The sequence below is a fragment of the Danio rerio genome, chromosome 12 (genome assembly GCF_049306965.1).
Source record: "Danio rerio strain Tuebingen ecotype United States chromosome 12, GRCz12tu, whole genome shotgun sequence".
NCBI lineage: Eukaryota > Metazoa > Chordata > Actinopteri > Cypriniformes > Danionidae > Danio > Danio rerio.
The window spans coordinates 5450687-5468646 of record NC_133187.1 but is presented as its reverse complement, the minus strand read 5'-3'; the positions used below and the strand labels follow the sequence as shown (position 1 = coordinate 5468646).

General features: G+C 31.8%; 3 protein-coding genes across 5 annotated transcripts in view; 2 read left to right on the top strand and 1 right to left on the bottom strand.

Annotated features, from left to right (window-relative positions):
• Positions 1-6928, bottom strand: part of plekhm1 (pleckstrin homology domain containing, family M (with RUN domain) member 1) — a 42529-nt gene extending 35601 nt beyond the window's left edge. For 2 of the 3 annotated variants that reach the window (NM_001327851.1, NM_001327852.1), the window contains 1 exon segment: positions 6814-6928. The gene's annotated coding sequence lies outside the window, so the exon portion shown is untranslated. 3 annotated transcript variants of the gene reach the window in all.
• The window catches only part of fra10ac1 (FRA10A associated CGG repeat 1), an 855621-nt gene that overhangs the window by 261696 nt on the left and 575965 nt on the right, over positions 1-17960 (top strand). The gene's annotated exons all lie outside the window — the stretch shown is intronic.
• On the top strand, positions 10408-15470 carry ifnphi4 (interferon phi 4). Its single transcript, NM_001161740.1, has 5 exons — positions 10408-10548; positions 12311-12388; positions 12954-13097; positions 13599-13676; positions 15359-15470. The coding sequence occupies exons 1-5, from the start codon at positions 10417-10419 to the stop codon at positions 15446-15448; spliced, it is 522 nt and encodes a 173-aa protein (NP_001155212.1). The 5' UTR covers positions 10408-10416; the 3' UTR covers positions 15449-15470.

Genomic DNA, 17960 nt, shown 5'->3' with positions numbered 1-17960 from the left:
GGGCAAAAACTGCCACGAACATAATGAAAGGGCAGTAAATTTGCCCAGAGTATATTGTTGAATTTTTAAAAGTTTTCAAAGCATTTTCCCAAAATACTTGTCAAAAAAAATACATTTGCTCAAACACAGAGAAAGCTGTGGTCAAACTAAAACTCAAAAGAGTGGATGAAAACATCCAAAACAGCACACAAGGTTTAAGAAATGCTTGTGCTTGGGTTTAATATTAAGATCTGCTTTCAGAGATTTGATCACAAACAGTTAACAATGACAAATCGTAGGAGAACACTTGTGTTTTACAGTCTGTGGTTCAGATTTTATCAAGGCTCTTCCCTCTCATTTCATCATGCTCTAATTCACTTTAGAGGGAGCACTCAGTGTAACACAAAGTGTTAGGTAAGTTACTTAATAATTCAGTTATCAATAAATCATGATTGGTCATTAATACTGTATTTAAAAATGCTTTTCAGATTACTTTGTCTGAAATGTAACAATTACTCAATAAGCAATTCTGTACTCAATACTAAAACTCATAGCCATAGCTATCCAAATGTATAGCTAATAGAAATTAAACTATAATCATTGTACAAAGGACCTTTTAGTTATATGTTTAATAAAACATTAACACTTTAAAATGTTAAACTAATATCTTTAGTTTTAATGGGTCTATATTGCGCACTGATTCTTGCATGTGCAATTGTTCAACTTTTGTTACTTAATTCTTAAAAATGCAATTATTCAGCTAAATATGAAACAATCATAACAAGAATCAATAGCATATATTTACAGCCTTCTGATTTGCTTGGAAGATCAAGCTAGAACCAGTGAGGTTGGGTTTTGGCCAGCGATCAGGCGAAGCTTCTGTTTAGATGAATACAAGATCAAGCAAGATCATAGCAAGAAACCATTTCTCTGCTTCTCTGGCAACTGTTGAATATTCAGTATGTACAATATTTAATACAAGTATAAAGAACAATGATTAAACTACTTTAAAATGAAAAAAGAAATCCCTTTACTTTTCCAGCGGATAAGTAATTTAATAACAGTGACAAGTTATTTTATAACTAATCAATCACACTCAACACTGCACACGAGCACAGCAGAATGAACAAACATTACATCATGATGAACAAATACAAAAGCGCATGTGATGCCAACTATTTTGTGTTTTCAAATAGGCTTGATAACACATGATGGAAGTCCAGCCAGAAGAGTGTTGCAATCGTCCAGCTTGGAAATGAAGAAGGGTCTGGAAAAGAAGTTGCACAGCTTGCTCCTCCAGAAAAGCCCTGATCTTTCTAACGCTCATTCAGTCTTTGACCTTAAATATCAGCAGGGCCCTCATGTAAGAAGACTTGCGTGGAAATCTTACTAAAACATTGCGTACGCACAAAGCTGTAAATGTGCGTACGCAGAAAAAATTCCGATGTATGAAACACTGCGTATGCCGAATCCCACCCATATTCTTTTGTACATCTGAATGAACGTGAAACTGAACGCAACATGTACGAGCACAAAACCCCTCCCTGCCTCCTCCCCCGTATGAATATACTAATGACTCTACTTTGGCAAAACCCAACGAAAAAGCAATGGCAAAAGCAAGCAAGAAGAGAAACTTTGAACAGAATGTGAATTGGAGGTGCTGCTTTCGGAGGTAGACCGGAGGAAAACGCTGTTATTTGCAAGTTTGTTCTCCGGAATAAATAACAAAAGAAAAAAATAGAGTGGGAGAGTTTAGCTGATGCGGTTGACACAGTTGGGTCTGAACATCGCACTGTGGAGTTAAAAGAGAAATAGTGTGATTTATAGGTGTAAAATGTTGTAGCACTCTTAACAGTCTCAGTGGTGCAGCTCGAAAAACGCATGTCAGCATGTTTTGACACGTTCGAGCATGAATTCGGTTCGAATCCAGCGTCTGATGAACTCTTTCTTATTTTTTCCCCCCGCTACATATCAGATTTTGCCTACTATTTATCACGAGAAAGACAAGTAGGAATCATTAATAAGTTTGTGGATCATATTTTATTTGCACATTTATTGAATGGAAATGTTTCTGATTCACGTATGCAAATTCATCTTCAGGTGGTGCCTTTATAGCAATGCGTGCGGTAGATCGCTCCCACTACAATGGGAAAACAGGCGACCGCTGCAAATTGCGCTTTAATGTTTAGCTGGTCAACTGCATGGTATGGAAACATTATATACCTGCTAGATGAACCCGTCTCATACAGCTGCGATTGCAAGGCTCAGACACTTTGTAGAGAGCAATTTAACAACTGCCTCTAGGAGTCGCCAATGGAAATAAAACAGACACGCACAAAAAATGTGCGTACGGCAGCCATAAAGCTGGAGTGGAGCTGCGCACATTCCCACGTTCATTTCATCGTTAGAAAATCCAAACGTGAGCGATTCTGTGCGTGAAACCTGGCGTACGCAGCGTTGATACATGAGGCCCCTGGTTAATAAAAATCACTCACAGACAATGAATGGAAGTATGAATCCCTTGTTTGAGGCAGTGGATTTTAGATTATGGTCTTTTTCAGCTGTCTGATTGCTTTTTACTATGAACATTTACACTATAAATGCAACACAATCAAATGTGTGTTTGGCTACTCTTAAAACATTTATTTGTGTTTACATATTCGTTATTCTGTATTGTCTAACATATAAATAGTAAATAGAGACCTTAGTTAGTCTATTACTTCGTAAAATGCTTGCACATCGCTTGCTCAAGCTCATGTGTTCCCAAACCAACAAGACTACACTCCATATTGACCCAATGTTGGGTAATTTTGGCAACACACACACACACATATAATTTTTATAGTCCATTACTCATCTTCAGAAAACAATATGTTTTTAGTATCTAAGAGATTTTTGTACCTCCACTGCAAATCTTTTCACTAAATATATCAATATGTCACATCTTCTGAAGAGACACAATATGCTGAACAGAATTAATTTAGTCGTTGTGTTCACGAATATACCTTTATCTGTAAATATAAACAGAAGCTCCGCCTGATCGATGGCCAAAACCAAACCTTGATCTTCCAAGCCGATCAGAAGCCTGTAAGTATTGTTGATCACTGTCTACATGTAAATGAGGCCATCAATCAAATCAGTTCACCATCTTTGTTTCATTAGACGGCTCCGTTAATCAGACTTGACTTTTTCTTTAACAAACCTTTTGAACTTGTTAAAACGTGTCTCGACCCTTCACAATCAATAAGCCGAGACGCTTTTTAAACATGTGGATGACATGCTATTCTGGTGGTTTTGTCAAATTATACATGAAAACCTGCTGAATTAACTGTATACTAACGAAGCAAGTTGTTAAATGGATGGTGCTAAAATCCCTGCATGTTTACATAACAAAGGAGATTTAAATAAAGCTCACAAAAACCCAATAAGCAGAAGATTAAGCGTGTGTATGACAAACTGACAGTCTTTGTTTATGTGTCGAATAGTGGAAGTGATACACACATTCCTGCCAGTTTCCTCTTCAGATGGATTTCCAGTCACAAGTCAGTGAAGTACATGCACAAGTCGACATTTTCATTTCACATTTCATTAAGCATCCTTTTATGCATGATATTTACATGTGGTTTAACTGATAAAGACGTGTGCTTAAAGGAAAATTTCCTCCAAAACTGAAAATTCTGTCAGCATTTACCAACACTTCACTTTTCACTAAACTAGGGTGCGTTTCCCAAACGACATAACTCGTGGCTGAACTATCATAGTACAATGCATCATTTGGGAAACGAACAATGTAGTGACGAGTGTTTCCCAAAACCCAGTTTCTCTGTCGAAGATCCATTGTTGGAACCATGTTAACTATAACATAAAACACCCATAATGATGCTCTAAATGGTGTGGCATAACTACTTCTTTAGTGAAGAACCCCATCATTTTTTTGTGCAAGTTATATTGTTTTACACGCACACACACTTAAAAAAAGGCAATATTAGTTTTGGTAAAAAACATGCACTCGCTTTCCATAATAATTGAAAAATATGCAAATGGCACATACTGTGTTTCCCTTACTAATATTATTAGGAACATTGCATTATAAAATATATTCTAAATTAACATAAAATCACTTACAAAAGCTAACAAATATTCTAATATCATATATAAATCATATAAATAAATAAATAATGAGGCGATTTATTATGAAATGAAATGTAATATTTATTACTTATTGGGAAAAGAAAAAAATCCTACTTTAATAATAATAATAATGATATTAATGATGACGATAATGCTGATGATTATTTTTAGTAAGCAGGATATTGTTTATGTATTTTTTTATTTTTTGAAAAGTCTACTTTTACAATTGGACACATGCAAACCACTGCAGAAATGTTCTAACCAGCAGGCCCGAGTCATATACAGTACAGATACTTAATAAATAACCTACTATAAATTAAAAGCATTAACGTATGCTATGTTTTTTGTTTTCATAAGCTTTGGAGACGTAACGTAAATTCAGCTTTTAATAATAGGTCACCTATAGCTTTCGTCATGAGACACGACTGTGTTCAAAATGACATCAATGTTTTCAAAGTGCACAGTGAAGGGAGCACAATTGTAAACATGAAGATCGCTAAAACTGAACTGTAAAAATAGTTTATTACACCTAAGAGAGACTTTAATGCTTTAAAAAAACATTTACAAGTTTAAATGTTGTAAATGAATAGGGCATAGGAGGGATAACTGGGAATAGAACACAGCCAGGCACTATATTTCTAACTACAGCTGCAGAGGTGTAGTTACAAGCATACAAGTTTGTGAATGTTCATTTGGAACGATGGATTTGGGAAACGACAAATCAACAAACTATGTTTGTAACGACACAACTTGTGACCTTAGTTGGCTAACAATGGTTTTCGGAAACGCACCCCTGTTTGAATTTCTACTTATGTTGAACATAATAGAAAATATTTTGAGAAATGTTTGGAAACTGTTGGCGCCCATTGACTTCCACAATATTGAATTTTCCTTAAGTAAGTGGTTATCGATGGTGTTCAACAGAAAATAAACCGTAAAATGTTTGAAACCAGTTTAGGGAGAATGAAGCAAGTACATTTTTTTTTGGTTGAATTAAACCTTTAAATAGATAAAAATGTTTGTAGTACACTTGGAATCCTGCAATTTTATTTTGGACAACTGCACTGCAAAACCTAAAAAGTTAAGATAACTCAAACCGTTTGAGGAAACCGATCGTAACAAACCATTAAAGCTCAAAATCCAACCCTATAGAGCACTGTGAACTTAATCCATTAGAGTAGTGTTCCCCAACTGGTGGGTCAGGACCCAAAAGTGGGTCGTTGGAACATTTTCAGTGGGTCGCGAAGTGTGTGGTCAAAAAAACAACAAAAGTTTAATTTTTTACTTATTTTGCTTATACCGGACTTTTATTTTGAAATGCGTACGCAACAACCCTACCGTTTAACATGTGAAATTTCATTTAATTATTGCAACAAATATGTTGAAGCGCAAGTACGACCCTGAATATGTATAGCATGGATATATATATATATATATATATATATATATATATATATATATATATATATATATATATTGACGACAAAAAAAGACTTAAAGCCTCAGTGTCATGTAGTGAGGAGCATGAAACCTTCTAAATTAAAACAACCTTTAGAAACCAGAAAACATGTATGTTAAGAGTTTATTATTAACAGTATTTGTTGTTTTTACTTTGTAATATTTCTGTAATTTGATCCATTTTGTTAAATGACGGCAATAAAATAGTGTTTATTTGTAAGCCTTGGTGTATTTCTAATGATGTATCCGTCACTACTTGTTTATGTTAACAAAGAAATACAAATTAAGTATAATTCCTAAAATTGTATTACAGTTCCTAAATATTTGGGTCGCGGCTTGATGATCATGTAAAAATGTGGGTCCCATGGCCAAACCAGTTGAGAACTCCTGCATTAGAGCACAGTAAAACCCAATAAATGAAGAGAACTAAAACCAACTGAGTGCTGTAAAGGCCAGTAAGTTAAGGCAACTCAAAACATTTGAGGAAACTGATTGCAACAAACCATTTACGTTAAAAAACTGATCTGTACTAAGAACTTACTCCATTTAAGTTGAAGTAATGAGATATTGAATTATCTAATTAGCATCAACACTGTTCAAAACTCTTTACAGATAAACAAAATTAACTTTCAGTAAATTCTGAGCTAACTACACTTATTTTATTTGATAAAGTTGGGTTTTACTGTGTGTTAATGCAAATAATCTGATATTTACTGAGCTTTAAGATAGTTAATAAAGGCTACTCTTTCACAATTTTCATAATACATTTAAAAACATTGGTTATACTGACTAAACTGTGATTTTTGCCATTAACACGAGTTCAGAAACATAAATGCATTAACACAAACCTTATAAAGGTCCATTTTAACCGTTTAGGACAGAAAAGAAGATTTAGATAACTTAGAGTGGGTTTTATATTCGCACATTCACACTTTCTCCTTTATAACTTTAGAAAAGTATTATTTGCAAATTCTAAATAGAGAATTCATATTAGCAGCCAATAGATATCAAAGTACAACATTAAGATGAGCTAAAGTCAATGAGTCCATGCTAACTTAACTGTTAATGCTGATTTAAAGTCATCCTTATGCTATTTCAGACAACATATTCAAGTTAGCGTGTTAAATAATATAGGGAGCGTGTCACAAGCTGTCGCTGATAAAAACTGAACGATTGTGTGAATATAAAACCAACTTTACCTCAATGGGAATTGCAAACATCGTTAATCCAGTGAACTCCACTCACCATGCCTGTTCTGCGTCGATGCGTCGTGGGTTCCTCTGAACTCCTACGCGCTCATCGTGCCTCTTGTGTTTTCTTTCCTCGTACTGAAGCGACGTGAGCTCGAGTCGTGTGATATCTGTCACTCGTTTGCTGATCCAGGAAAAAACAAAAGCGCAAAGGAGGTACAGATGTGAGCAGATCAGCTGACGCGAAGTGCAGCATGGGAAATGAACGCAGGGTTCATCGTGTTCCTGTTGACGAGCTGTGCGATTGCGCAAGCCGTGCGCAACATTGATTGTACTGAGACGGGGGACAGCCATCAGCACAGAGTAAAGTCTAAACGGGATACAACTGCGGATACTCACATCAAAATAGCATAATTTTTGTGACACAGTACAAGAGTAATTAATATTTGTACATTATTATGAGGATTGAGGTTGGGGTAGACGTTCATAAAATGCAATTTAAGAGGTAATTTAACAAGTATTATGAAGAATATTCGGTATAATTACTGTTTTTACACTATGTGATGGTTGGCTGGTTGGACGCTACTGAAATACAGTGAAATGGGTAATTTAATAAATAAAATGTAGAATACTCGGTATAATTACTATTTTTTCATTACTGTGAAGGTTGGGATTAGGGTTGGCGTAGAGGTAGACGTTAATAAAATACAATTAATAGATTAATTAACGAATAATTCTCGTTAACTTCCGTTCGCGGTTGTATCCCTTCCAACAACCAGTCGTGACTCGTGTGGTATGTTGTGGTTGTCAAAAATGACACTGACATCTCTTGCTCTTCTTTCTGTGAAACCTCTTCTGAATCTGTTGCTCACTTGTTTTGGGAGTGTCCCACTGTTAAATCTTTTTGGTCTGATGTAAACTCTAATTGTCCAAAAGGTTTGTGGTGATTTTTCTTTAAGCTATACACATGTTATTTTGGGGCTTTACATTAAAGGAAAATAATTCCTTAATTCAACTTTTTGCATTACCTCATTTTATTTATTGGAAAGTTTTTTATACACAAATTTAAATATACTCATTTTAAGCCTAATTTTTTATTTTTTTAAACGAGAACTAGCTCTTTATTTAAGTACCATCACAGACTCTCACAATAAGAAAGCTATTAAACTTCTAAAATATGTGATTTATTTAATATTCTGCAATAATTTGTTTTATCTTTGTCATGTGCCCTTAATTATTTCTTTTTTTCTTCTTCTCTCTCTTGTTCTCTTTATTTTGTTTTACATATATTATATTTGTTCTAAATTTTTTACATTCCACTTTTTTCAAAAAGTCACATTTCTATTGATTGTACCATACTTTCAGTTTTGTATCTGTATTTGTTGTAATGTAATGTTATTATTGCAATAAAAAAAACACTACTGCAAACCTAAAAAAAGATATGTTGTGGTTGTTTGCTACCCTCAAATTTACAGCAGTGTAAAAATTTTAATTATTTTTTACACGGTCACAAATGCTATATTGATATATATATATATATATATATATATATATATATATATATATATATATATATATATATATATATATATCAACCAACTACCAGCAGTTTTACAAAGCAGTAAGTAAATTAAACTAAAGAGAAAACAATTTATTTAAAAAGGTATATTAAAAAAAAATTAAGCATAAGAAATTTGTTGGGATGATGTTTATTATGCAATTCTTGTGTAAAGTTGAGAATAGGCGGAATATTTCACCTCAAAAGTAGCTCTGCATGCTTAAAAAGGCTAAATAAGTTAAAATAACTGAATCCTAAAAGGAAAGACTTAGAGGCAGACTGAATGCTGTCTTTATGCAGGCAGATTTAGGTTATTTATTTATTTATTTAGCGTTTGTAGTTCTCCTTAAACCTCTTCTGTTTCTTTAACTTTCTTATCGCAGAGAACAGGAACATATAAAAATGATAAGTCATTGAAGAAACTAAGTCAAAATCAATTAAAACATAAATTTAACAGGGGATATTTCTGATTAGACTATGTGAAATGTTGCCATTAGAATTAAGTCGAGTTATTATTACTATTATTATTATCTGTCATATTTTGCCTCGCATTGCATCATGCCGTATAGTCTTCTTATTGCGAATATAAAAATTTGCTGTAGGCTTTTTATAAAAACTTTAATGTTAAAAAAACCATTAAGCTTGCAGTCTTAGTGTTTCATTGGCTTGTTGTGGTGATTCTAAATAATGTAAAATTATAATTAATGAACATTCGATGATGAAATGAAATGTCATATGTGTCGTCACCGCACTGCGACGTCACTATAGCTTTCGTTTTCACATTCTCGGGCTGGGAATTCCTTTCCCACATTTTTCTAAGAGTCAAAGTTGACGCTCACACGTAAAGAAACACGCCCTTTTTTAAAACCAGGAATGAGAAAACAAATAAACTAGTTTAATAAATCACCCAGAGATTACTTAAAGAATAATAAACAAACAGCATGCTATATATATATATATATATATATATACATGTATTAATAGCCTATTGTAATGTCATAATGTTATAATACGGTTCCCAAAAAAGATCTGAATGTTATTTTTAAAATAATAATCTACTGCATTATTATTATTATTATTATTATTATTATTATTATATACTAGTGGTATATAATTAGTATACCACTATTACTATTGCTATTACTTATTATTGTTAGTCATATTTCTGTTATTGTTGTTTAATTATTATAACTGTAATAATATATAGGCTATACAAAAAAGAGTAATGACAATAACAATTATTATAATGCAGGCTGATAAAAAATGAAGATTCTTCTTCTTCTTCTTATCATTATTATTATGATTATGCCTATAATTATTTTCTTAGCCTACCGTCATCATCATTATTGCATTATTCGTTTTTTAATTTAAATATTAATACATTGTGTACATGCAATATTTTAATTAATGATTATAATGAACCATTTACAATAAGGTTGTATTAGTTAATGTCATTCAATGTATTTACAAACATAAACAAACAATGAACATTAGACTTATTACAGTATTTTGCTAACATTATTTAATGGTAATGAAGTTGTTTATTGTTAGTTCACGTGAACTCACAGTGCATTAACTAAAGTTAACAAGCATGAGTTTGTACTTTAATTAGGCATAAGTAAATGTTGAACTGTAATTGATAAATGCTGTAAAAGACAAGTATTGTTTATTCTTAGTTTATATTAGTAAATATATTAACTAGCATAAATAAATGCGACCTTATAGTGTGACTTCCGTTTATGCCTTTAATGCTAATATTATAATATTAGGTTTATTTAAAAATATATATAATGTAAATATTATTATTTTTGTAGGCTATATAGGAGATACAGTAGCCTATTGTATAGAAATCCCAGCTGTGCTTTCCCACAATAGCTCTTGCGCAATACATACACACCTGTGAAAGGTGCTTGGAAAGTGAAAACTCAGGGCTGAAATGCCGACACATAAAACGCGGACAGAATGGAGGAGCAAAAAAGAAATCATCCAACATCAGACAACAACATACAACCAGAGCTTCAGCGAAAACCCTGCAGAATCAGCGGATCCACCTGTGGCTTTGAGCATCTATAAGCATATTCAAGCATTTATAAGAGCGGGATGAAGGTGTTTGCGGCTGCGCAGTTCTGTGTGCTCCTGTCGGTCGGTTTCAGCTCTGTGCTGGGCTGCCGCTGGGTCAAACACAGACTTCAGCATCACCACGGGGTCTCTCTGGATCTCCTCAGGAAGATGGTGAGTTTGAACCAAGGGGGGTTGAACGTTTTTTTTTCTGCTTAGAGTCTTTAAAGGGATAGTTCACCTAAAACTGAAAAAAGTTAACTTAAAATGTCTTCAAATCATTCTTGTTGTAAATATGCCAGACACTTTTTCAGTTCACTGAATGGCATTATAGTGAGTATTTTCTGCTAATAATGGTAACAAATATTTATTTTCTCTCAACATTTGATTAAACAGCTGAGCACATTCTAGTGTGAGTCTTAATGAGATTAATTCACCCAAAAACAATAATTACTTAACAAACTGGTTCCAAATTGTTGAGTTTCTTTCTTCTGTTGAACACAAAATAAGATATTTTGAAGAATGCTAGACCACGTAACACTGACCTTTATAGAAAAACTAATACAACGCAAGTACCAGAAAGTACCAGTGTTCTTCAAAATGCCCTCCTTTGTGTTCATCCAACACAGGTCTGGAACAAGTGAAGGATGAGACAATGAGATTTTGTTTTTACACTTTTGGATGAACTGTCATAAAAAACGTAAATTTCCTCTCCATTTCCTCACGCTCAGGTTGTTCTAAACTATTATCATGTTTCCCTGTTGAACACAAAACATGCTTCCTTCAAAATGTCTTCTTTTGTGCTCAACAGAAAAAAATAAATGAATAAAAGTTTAGAACAACTTGAGTGTGAGGAAATGGTGAGAAAAGTTACGATTTTGGGTGAACTGTGCCTAAATAATCCTGTAATACATCATCGAATGATTCTTCCTGTATGCCTGACATTTTAATAGACTGAAGATAGTGATCCTCTGCAAGTAATGCTAAAACATATTTATTATTTGCTCAGAAAAATTTATTATTTAGATAAAAGGGAAAACTCACGCAAAATGTAAAAAATGACTCGTTATTTACTCTCCCTCAAGGGGTTACAAATCTTTATGACTTTTTTCCCCCCTTTGAACACAAAGTGTGATATTCAGAAGAAAGCTGGAAATGTTTTGTGTTCAACAGAAAACAAATAATGTTTAAAAGACATATTTATTTGCATTGCAATGTAGTAATTAATTAAGCAGCCGGACACATTGTCATGTTCACTTTAAGCTTTTTTCTTCAGTCAGACACAAAAGAGGACAAACAGAAGAAATCTGGAGCTGTTTTGTGTTGAACAGAAAAGAAATCATAAAAGTTTAGAACTGATTTTGGATTTACATATTAACTTTTAAAATGTCATCAAATGATTCTCGTTGTAAATATGCCAGACGTTTTTTAATACACTGAAAGACAATAACAAAAAATGTAAAAAAAAAAAAAAAGTGTATTTGCTCAGAAAATGTATTAATTAATTAAACAATTAATCAATTCATTGAGCACATTTTAATGTGAGTCCTTAAGGAATACTTCTCCAAAATAAAATAAAAAACGACAGATTAGATTTACTCTCCCTCCTTCCGAATCTTGATGAGTTTCTATCTTCTGTTGAACACAGAAGATCTTTTGAAGAATGTTAAAAATTGGTAACCATTGACCTTCATAGTAGAAAGATAAATAAATACAATGCAAGTCAACAGTTACCAGTTTACCACTTTCTTCAAATACCTTCTTTGGTGTAAGACCTGATTGAGAAGAAACTCCATCAGGTTAGGAACAAGTAAAGGATTTCTTTACAACGCCTTTAAAAGCTAACAAAACTAATAATTTAAGGGGATGTTGAAGAGTTCAGGTCATCAACACGCAGAGCTCTTTATTAAATGCTGAATGTTCTTGATTGTTTTAGGGTGAAAAAGTCCATGATGACAATGAGGACCTCAACCCCATCCCATATGACCTGATCAATAATCACAGGATGGCAGAGGTCAGTCACGCATATTTTACTCAGACAGATTCCCTAATATGTGCTGCACTGCAAATAAATGATTTCTGCCTTATTTTTTGCTTTATTACTTTTTTATTTATTGCTTTTTTAGTTGAATCAAATGAACTTTTCTAGTCATTTCAACTTATATCAATCAAACTGACGACAAATATTAAATTCAACTTTGCATAAACTTAAAAAAATGTAGTAGACACCTGATTAACTAAGTTAAAGTAACTTAAAAACATTTGTAGTCATGACTTTTTGTCTATTTTACAGTGTATGAATATGACTGATATATTCATTATTTGTCTATTTATATTTTGGTCACACTTTATTTTAATGGTGAATTTAGGTTACATTGCATCTACATGGCAACTAATTCTGATTAGATTATAAGTAGACTGTTAGGTTGGGGTCAGGGTTAGTTGACATTTACTTGCAAAGCTTCTTATAGTCAGTTCAATGTCTGTTAAAGTAGCAGTATCAGCAGATATTAAGCAGACAGTCTACTAATACTCAACTGGACCATCAAAATATAGTGTTACCTTTATGTTTCCTACAGCCTGAGAAGCAGATCCAGTTCGTCATTCAGGCTCTGGTGGAAATCACTGCCCTCTTCGACGATGCACTTGTTCCCTGGGATGCTAAAAAAATGGATGATTTCCTAAACATCATGCATGAGGAGATTGATGGACTGCGCTCATGCGTGAGTATTTACAGATAATCTAAAATTATCAGCCCTCATATATAACAGTTTTAAATGTGTTTTTCAAATATTTCCCAATATTTGTCTTTTTAAACGTAATAATTTTTCTATAATTTCTAATAACTGGTTTCTTTTGTCTTTGCCATGATGACAACACATGATATTTGACCAGATATTTTGCAAGATGCAAGCATTCAGCTTAAAGTGTGATTTAAAGACTTAACTTTTGACTTACCCATTACTTATAACTTATAAGTTATTGATCAAAAGTGGTTTGTTCTGTATTCAGTTCATAAATAATGAAAAATAATCCCAAACAAAATAAAAAAATAAGACTTTCTTAATAACAAATATATTAACACTGAAAAAAACACCCTGTCTTTTACTCAAATTATCTCTGTTAGGGATTGAAAAGTTGACAGGAGGGCTAATATGTTTGTCTTCATGGGCATAATATCATCAAGAGTCAGAAATAATCATTCGTCTTGTTTCTCGGTGCAGGGCTCTTACAAAATGAAGAGGAACAAGAAGCTGCATCTGTACTTTAACAGACTGAGAAGAATGACAGAGCTGAACACGGTGAGACTCTTGACAGATCAATCTTTATCTTTATCTTTATCATATGCACTATATGAGCAAACGTGAGCAAAGAAAGGTGTGAAAATACTATTATTGAATAGCTTTTTGGTCTCCTGGAGATGTTTGAGTTCATTTTTGAATGAGAGTTTAGAGACAAACCATTTCAGACAGTTAGTGGTGATGTTGCAGATGAAGTGTTGGAGAATTTCCAACCCATTAACCTTTGCAGTTCTCTAGCTATGATTATTGAACAGTGTTTGGCCACTAGAACCATAACTCAACACAGTCTCATTAGAAATACGTGCTTTATTCTACATTTTTTGAGGAATTTTATTTATTTCTGTTTAAAATTATCCAACATTTCTAAACATAAAAGTTTTACTAAAATAATTTCTATCTTTGCCATGATGACAGTACATAAAAGTTTACTACATATTTTTCAAGATGTATTCAGCTTAACGTGTATTTTAAAGGCTTAACTAGATTAATTAGGTTTATTAGGCAAGTTAAGGTAATTAGGCAAGTCATTGTATAACGATGGTTTGTTAGACAAAAATATAGCTTCATGGGGCTAATAATATTGACCTTAAAATAGTTTAAAATAAATTAAAATCTGCTTTTATTCTAGCTGAAATAAAACAAATAAGACTTTCTCCAGAAGAAAAAATATTATCAGACATACTGTGAAATTTTCCTTGCTCTGTTGAACATCATTTGGGAAATATTTGAAAAAGAAATTCAATTCACAGGAGGGCGAATCATTTTGACAAACAGTTTGACTGCAGTTTCTAGGTAAAACTAACTCTGCAGAGTAGTGCGACGTCAAAAACTTTTCTTTCTTTCAACACTAATGATCCTCGCAGGCACACATTATTGATGAATAAAGGAATATTTCAGTGCAGCTCTTTGCACTACACAAAATAAAAACCGCACAAATGAAAAATTAACTCTCAGTAATGATTATATCGCACTGAACTGAGCTAAACTGAACTGAACTAAACTTAAACACTAAAAACTGAACTACACTGTTCCAGTTACTATGACCATTTATGTGAAGCTGCTTTGACACAATCTACATTGTAAAAGCGCTATACAAATAAAGCTGAATTGAATTGAACAAATGATTTCAAATACTGTATGTTTGTCTTCGTACACTCTCAGAAATAAAGGTACAAGAGCTGTCACTGGGGCAGCACCTTTTCAAAAGGTACATATTTTTACCTAGAGAGTCCTTAGTGGTACCTTAAAGGCACATATCAGTACCCAAATGCACCTAAAATGTACCTTTGAAGAACTAATATGGACTTTTCTGGTTCAAATATACCTTTTGAAAAGGTACCACCTAAATGAGTTTGACTTTTGTGTTTGCTGATATTTAAACCCACTGTAGAAATGCTGTGTTCTGCACAAGTCCTTCATGTTGTCTCAACACACACAAATTAACGTAATTGTTTTCCAAATTTAAGTGGATAAAATTATAAAATGATTAAGTTGTCTCAAAAAGCCTCAAGAACTGTGTTTTCAGCTCACTTTAAATAAGTAGTTTGAACAAGCAGCAAAAATCATTCCTGAAACAAGAGGTTATGGTTAAACAATTTCCTGTTCCTTGATGGTTTGCTGCTACAAAAATGTCAAATCTATAAAAATCAACATCTAAATGATTTGTTGTGTTCCTCTTTCAGGATGGAGGCAGAAGCTGGGAGATGGTCAGAAAACGAGTGATCAGTTTGATGAATCAGCTGCACTCCTTCTCCTTCCACACTCATGTTTAAAACAGGAGCTTCCCCTTTATTTACAGAAGGATTTAAAGCATTTCAGTGTTGTTAATCAGTGCCGACACTCCTCTTTTGAATTCCTATGTACTTGAAAAAAAATTCTATTCTTTTTGTTTTTTTTAGTCTTTATTTAATTATTATTTATTTTATTTATATTATTGTATGTGCATTTTCATATATATTATATTGGATATTTGTTGTACTTGTATACTTATTTAATTATTTATCATTATTAATTAATTAATTAATTAATTAATTAATTAATTAATTAATTAATTAATTAATTAATTAATTAATTAATTAATTAATTAATTAATTAATTAATTAATTAATTAATTAATTAATTAATTTATTTATGTCAAATTTCTTTAAACTGTGATTGTGTCTATTATTTATATTTTTGCCTATTTTTGGTGCCTTTATTTAATTATTGATCATTATTAATTTATTTATCATTATTTGTTTATTTATTTATTTATTTGTCAAATTTCTTTGAGCTGTGATTACGTGTAATAATTATATTGTATATTTTTGGTGCCTTCATTTAATTATTTATCATTATTTATTTATTTATCATTATTTATTTATTTATGTCAAATTTCTTTGAGCTGTGATTGTGTGTATTATTTATATTATTGCATATTTTTGGTGCCTTCATTTAATTATTTATCATTATTTATTTATGTCAAATTTCTTTGAGCTGTGATTGTTTGTATTATTTGTATCATTGGTTATTTGTTGTGCTTTTATACTCATTTAATTATTTATTTATCATTATTTATTTATTCATGTCAAATGTGTTTGAGCTGTGACTAATTACGTTGAATGAAAAATGTAAAATTATTTATTTTTGTATTTTTGCATCCAATAAAACTTGAACATTTGAATATTTTCTGTTGTTTTTATTTATGAATAATATTGTTGTTAGGCTGGCGGCAGGCAAAGACTCATATAAGATATTTAATTTGTCAACATATTGTTTAAGTTTTAATTCTTTTTCATTTTAATTAAGGTAATAATTATTTTTATCGTATCTCTTTGTTTTGATGGTCCCTTTAATGCATTTTGTTGAACTTAAGGTACATTGCATCTACATGACAACTAATTCTCATTAGATTATAAGTAGACTGTTAGGTTGGGGTCAGTGTAAATTCACATGTACATGCAAAGTTTCTTATAGTCAGTTAAATGTCTGTTGAATTCTGTATCAGCAGATATTAAGCAGACAGTCTACTAATACACAAATGAAACGTAATTGGCACGTAGTAGCAAAGCAAGGTTTAGTCAACAACATGTGCAATAGGGACCATCAAAATAGCCTTACCATATTTATTAATTTGTCATTTAATATTTATCTATAATTTAATATGCCATGTTGCTCAGTTGTTAAAATTTTTTATTCTCATTTTTGTATGCTATCAATAAATGTTTGATGTAGTCAGCTATTGGAGTAATGATCACTTGAAAATGTTGTTTCGTCAGGTGTTTGAGCAAAACTAAATTGCTTATTTGTTTCGTTCAGTAGGTCTGATAACATTTCTTCCAAATTTCACATAAAAGGATTCTCATTTACAGCATTATTTATTTATTTATTTAATATTATTTTGCAGAATATGATAATTAGTCGAAATAATTAATTTTGTTGTAATTAAAAATCATTGTTATTACACCAAACATTTATAAATCTTCTCAAGTGAATTGGCATTGTGTTGTATTGTAGTGTATTGCCTGAAAATGAATATAAACTGTCTGAAAACACGCACCGTTTTATGTTTGACCTAATTTTATGATCTAAATTATAGCATTTTTTTTAATTCAGAAGAAATGTCATCAGTACTTTAGAGAATCAACTAAAAAAATAAGAGAATTCACATTTTTTGGCTCTTGCTTTTTTTCCTAGCAGAGATATAGCCTAACAATTATTAGTAAATGTATTAATAAAACTAGATTAACTGTGATATCTTTTCAGGATTATTAGTAAATGTATTAATAAAACTAGATTAACTGTGATATCTTTTCAGGATTATTAGTAAATGTATTAATAAAACTAGATTAACTGTGATATCTTTTCAGGATTATTAGTAAATGTATTAATAAAACTAGATTAACTGTGATATCTTTTCAGGATTATTAGTAAATGTATTAATAAAACTAGATTAACTGTGATATCTTTTCAGGATTATTAGTAAATGTATTAATAAAACTAGATTAACTGTGATATCTTTTCAGGATTATTAGTAAATTTATTAATAAAACTAGATTAACTGTGATATCTTTTCAGGATTATTAGTAAATGTATTAATAAAACTAGATTAACTGTGATATCTTTTCAGGATTCGCATGGTGGAATAAATTATTCGACTTTTCACTTCTAAAAAAAATGGCCATACACATCACCAAACTTTCAAGTCATTCAGCACAAACAAACAAACAAACATGTTTGATGAAATCACAGTCTGAAAGTAAAAAAATACAAGTCTATCTGACAAACCTTTGAGCTCAGCTACTA

What these genes read in the sequence shown, in the direction of transcription:
- ifnphi4 (NM_001161740.1), top strand. Translation starts at nt 10,417, where the DNA reads ATGAAGGTGTTTGCGGCTGCGCAGTTCTGTGTGCTCCTGTCGGTCGGT. An exon ending in TGGATCTCCTCAGGAAGATG is followed by an intron (nt 10,549 to 12,310) that starts GTGAGTTTGAAC and finishes TGATTGTTTTAG; the next exon opens with GGTGAAAAAGTCCATGATGA. An exon ending in GAATGACAGAGCTGAACACG is followed by an intron (nt 13,677 to 15,358) that starts GTGAGACTCTTG and finishes TTCCTCTTTCAG; the next exon opens with GATGGAGGCAGAAGCTGGGA.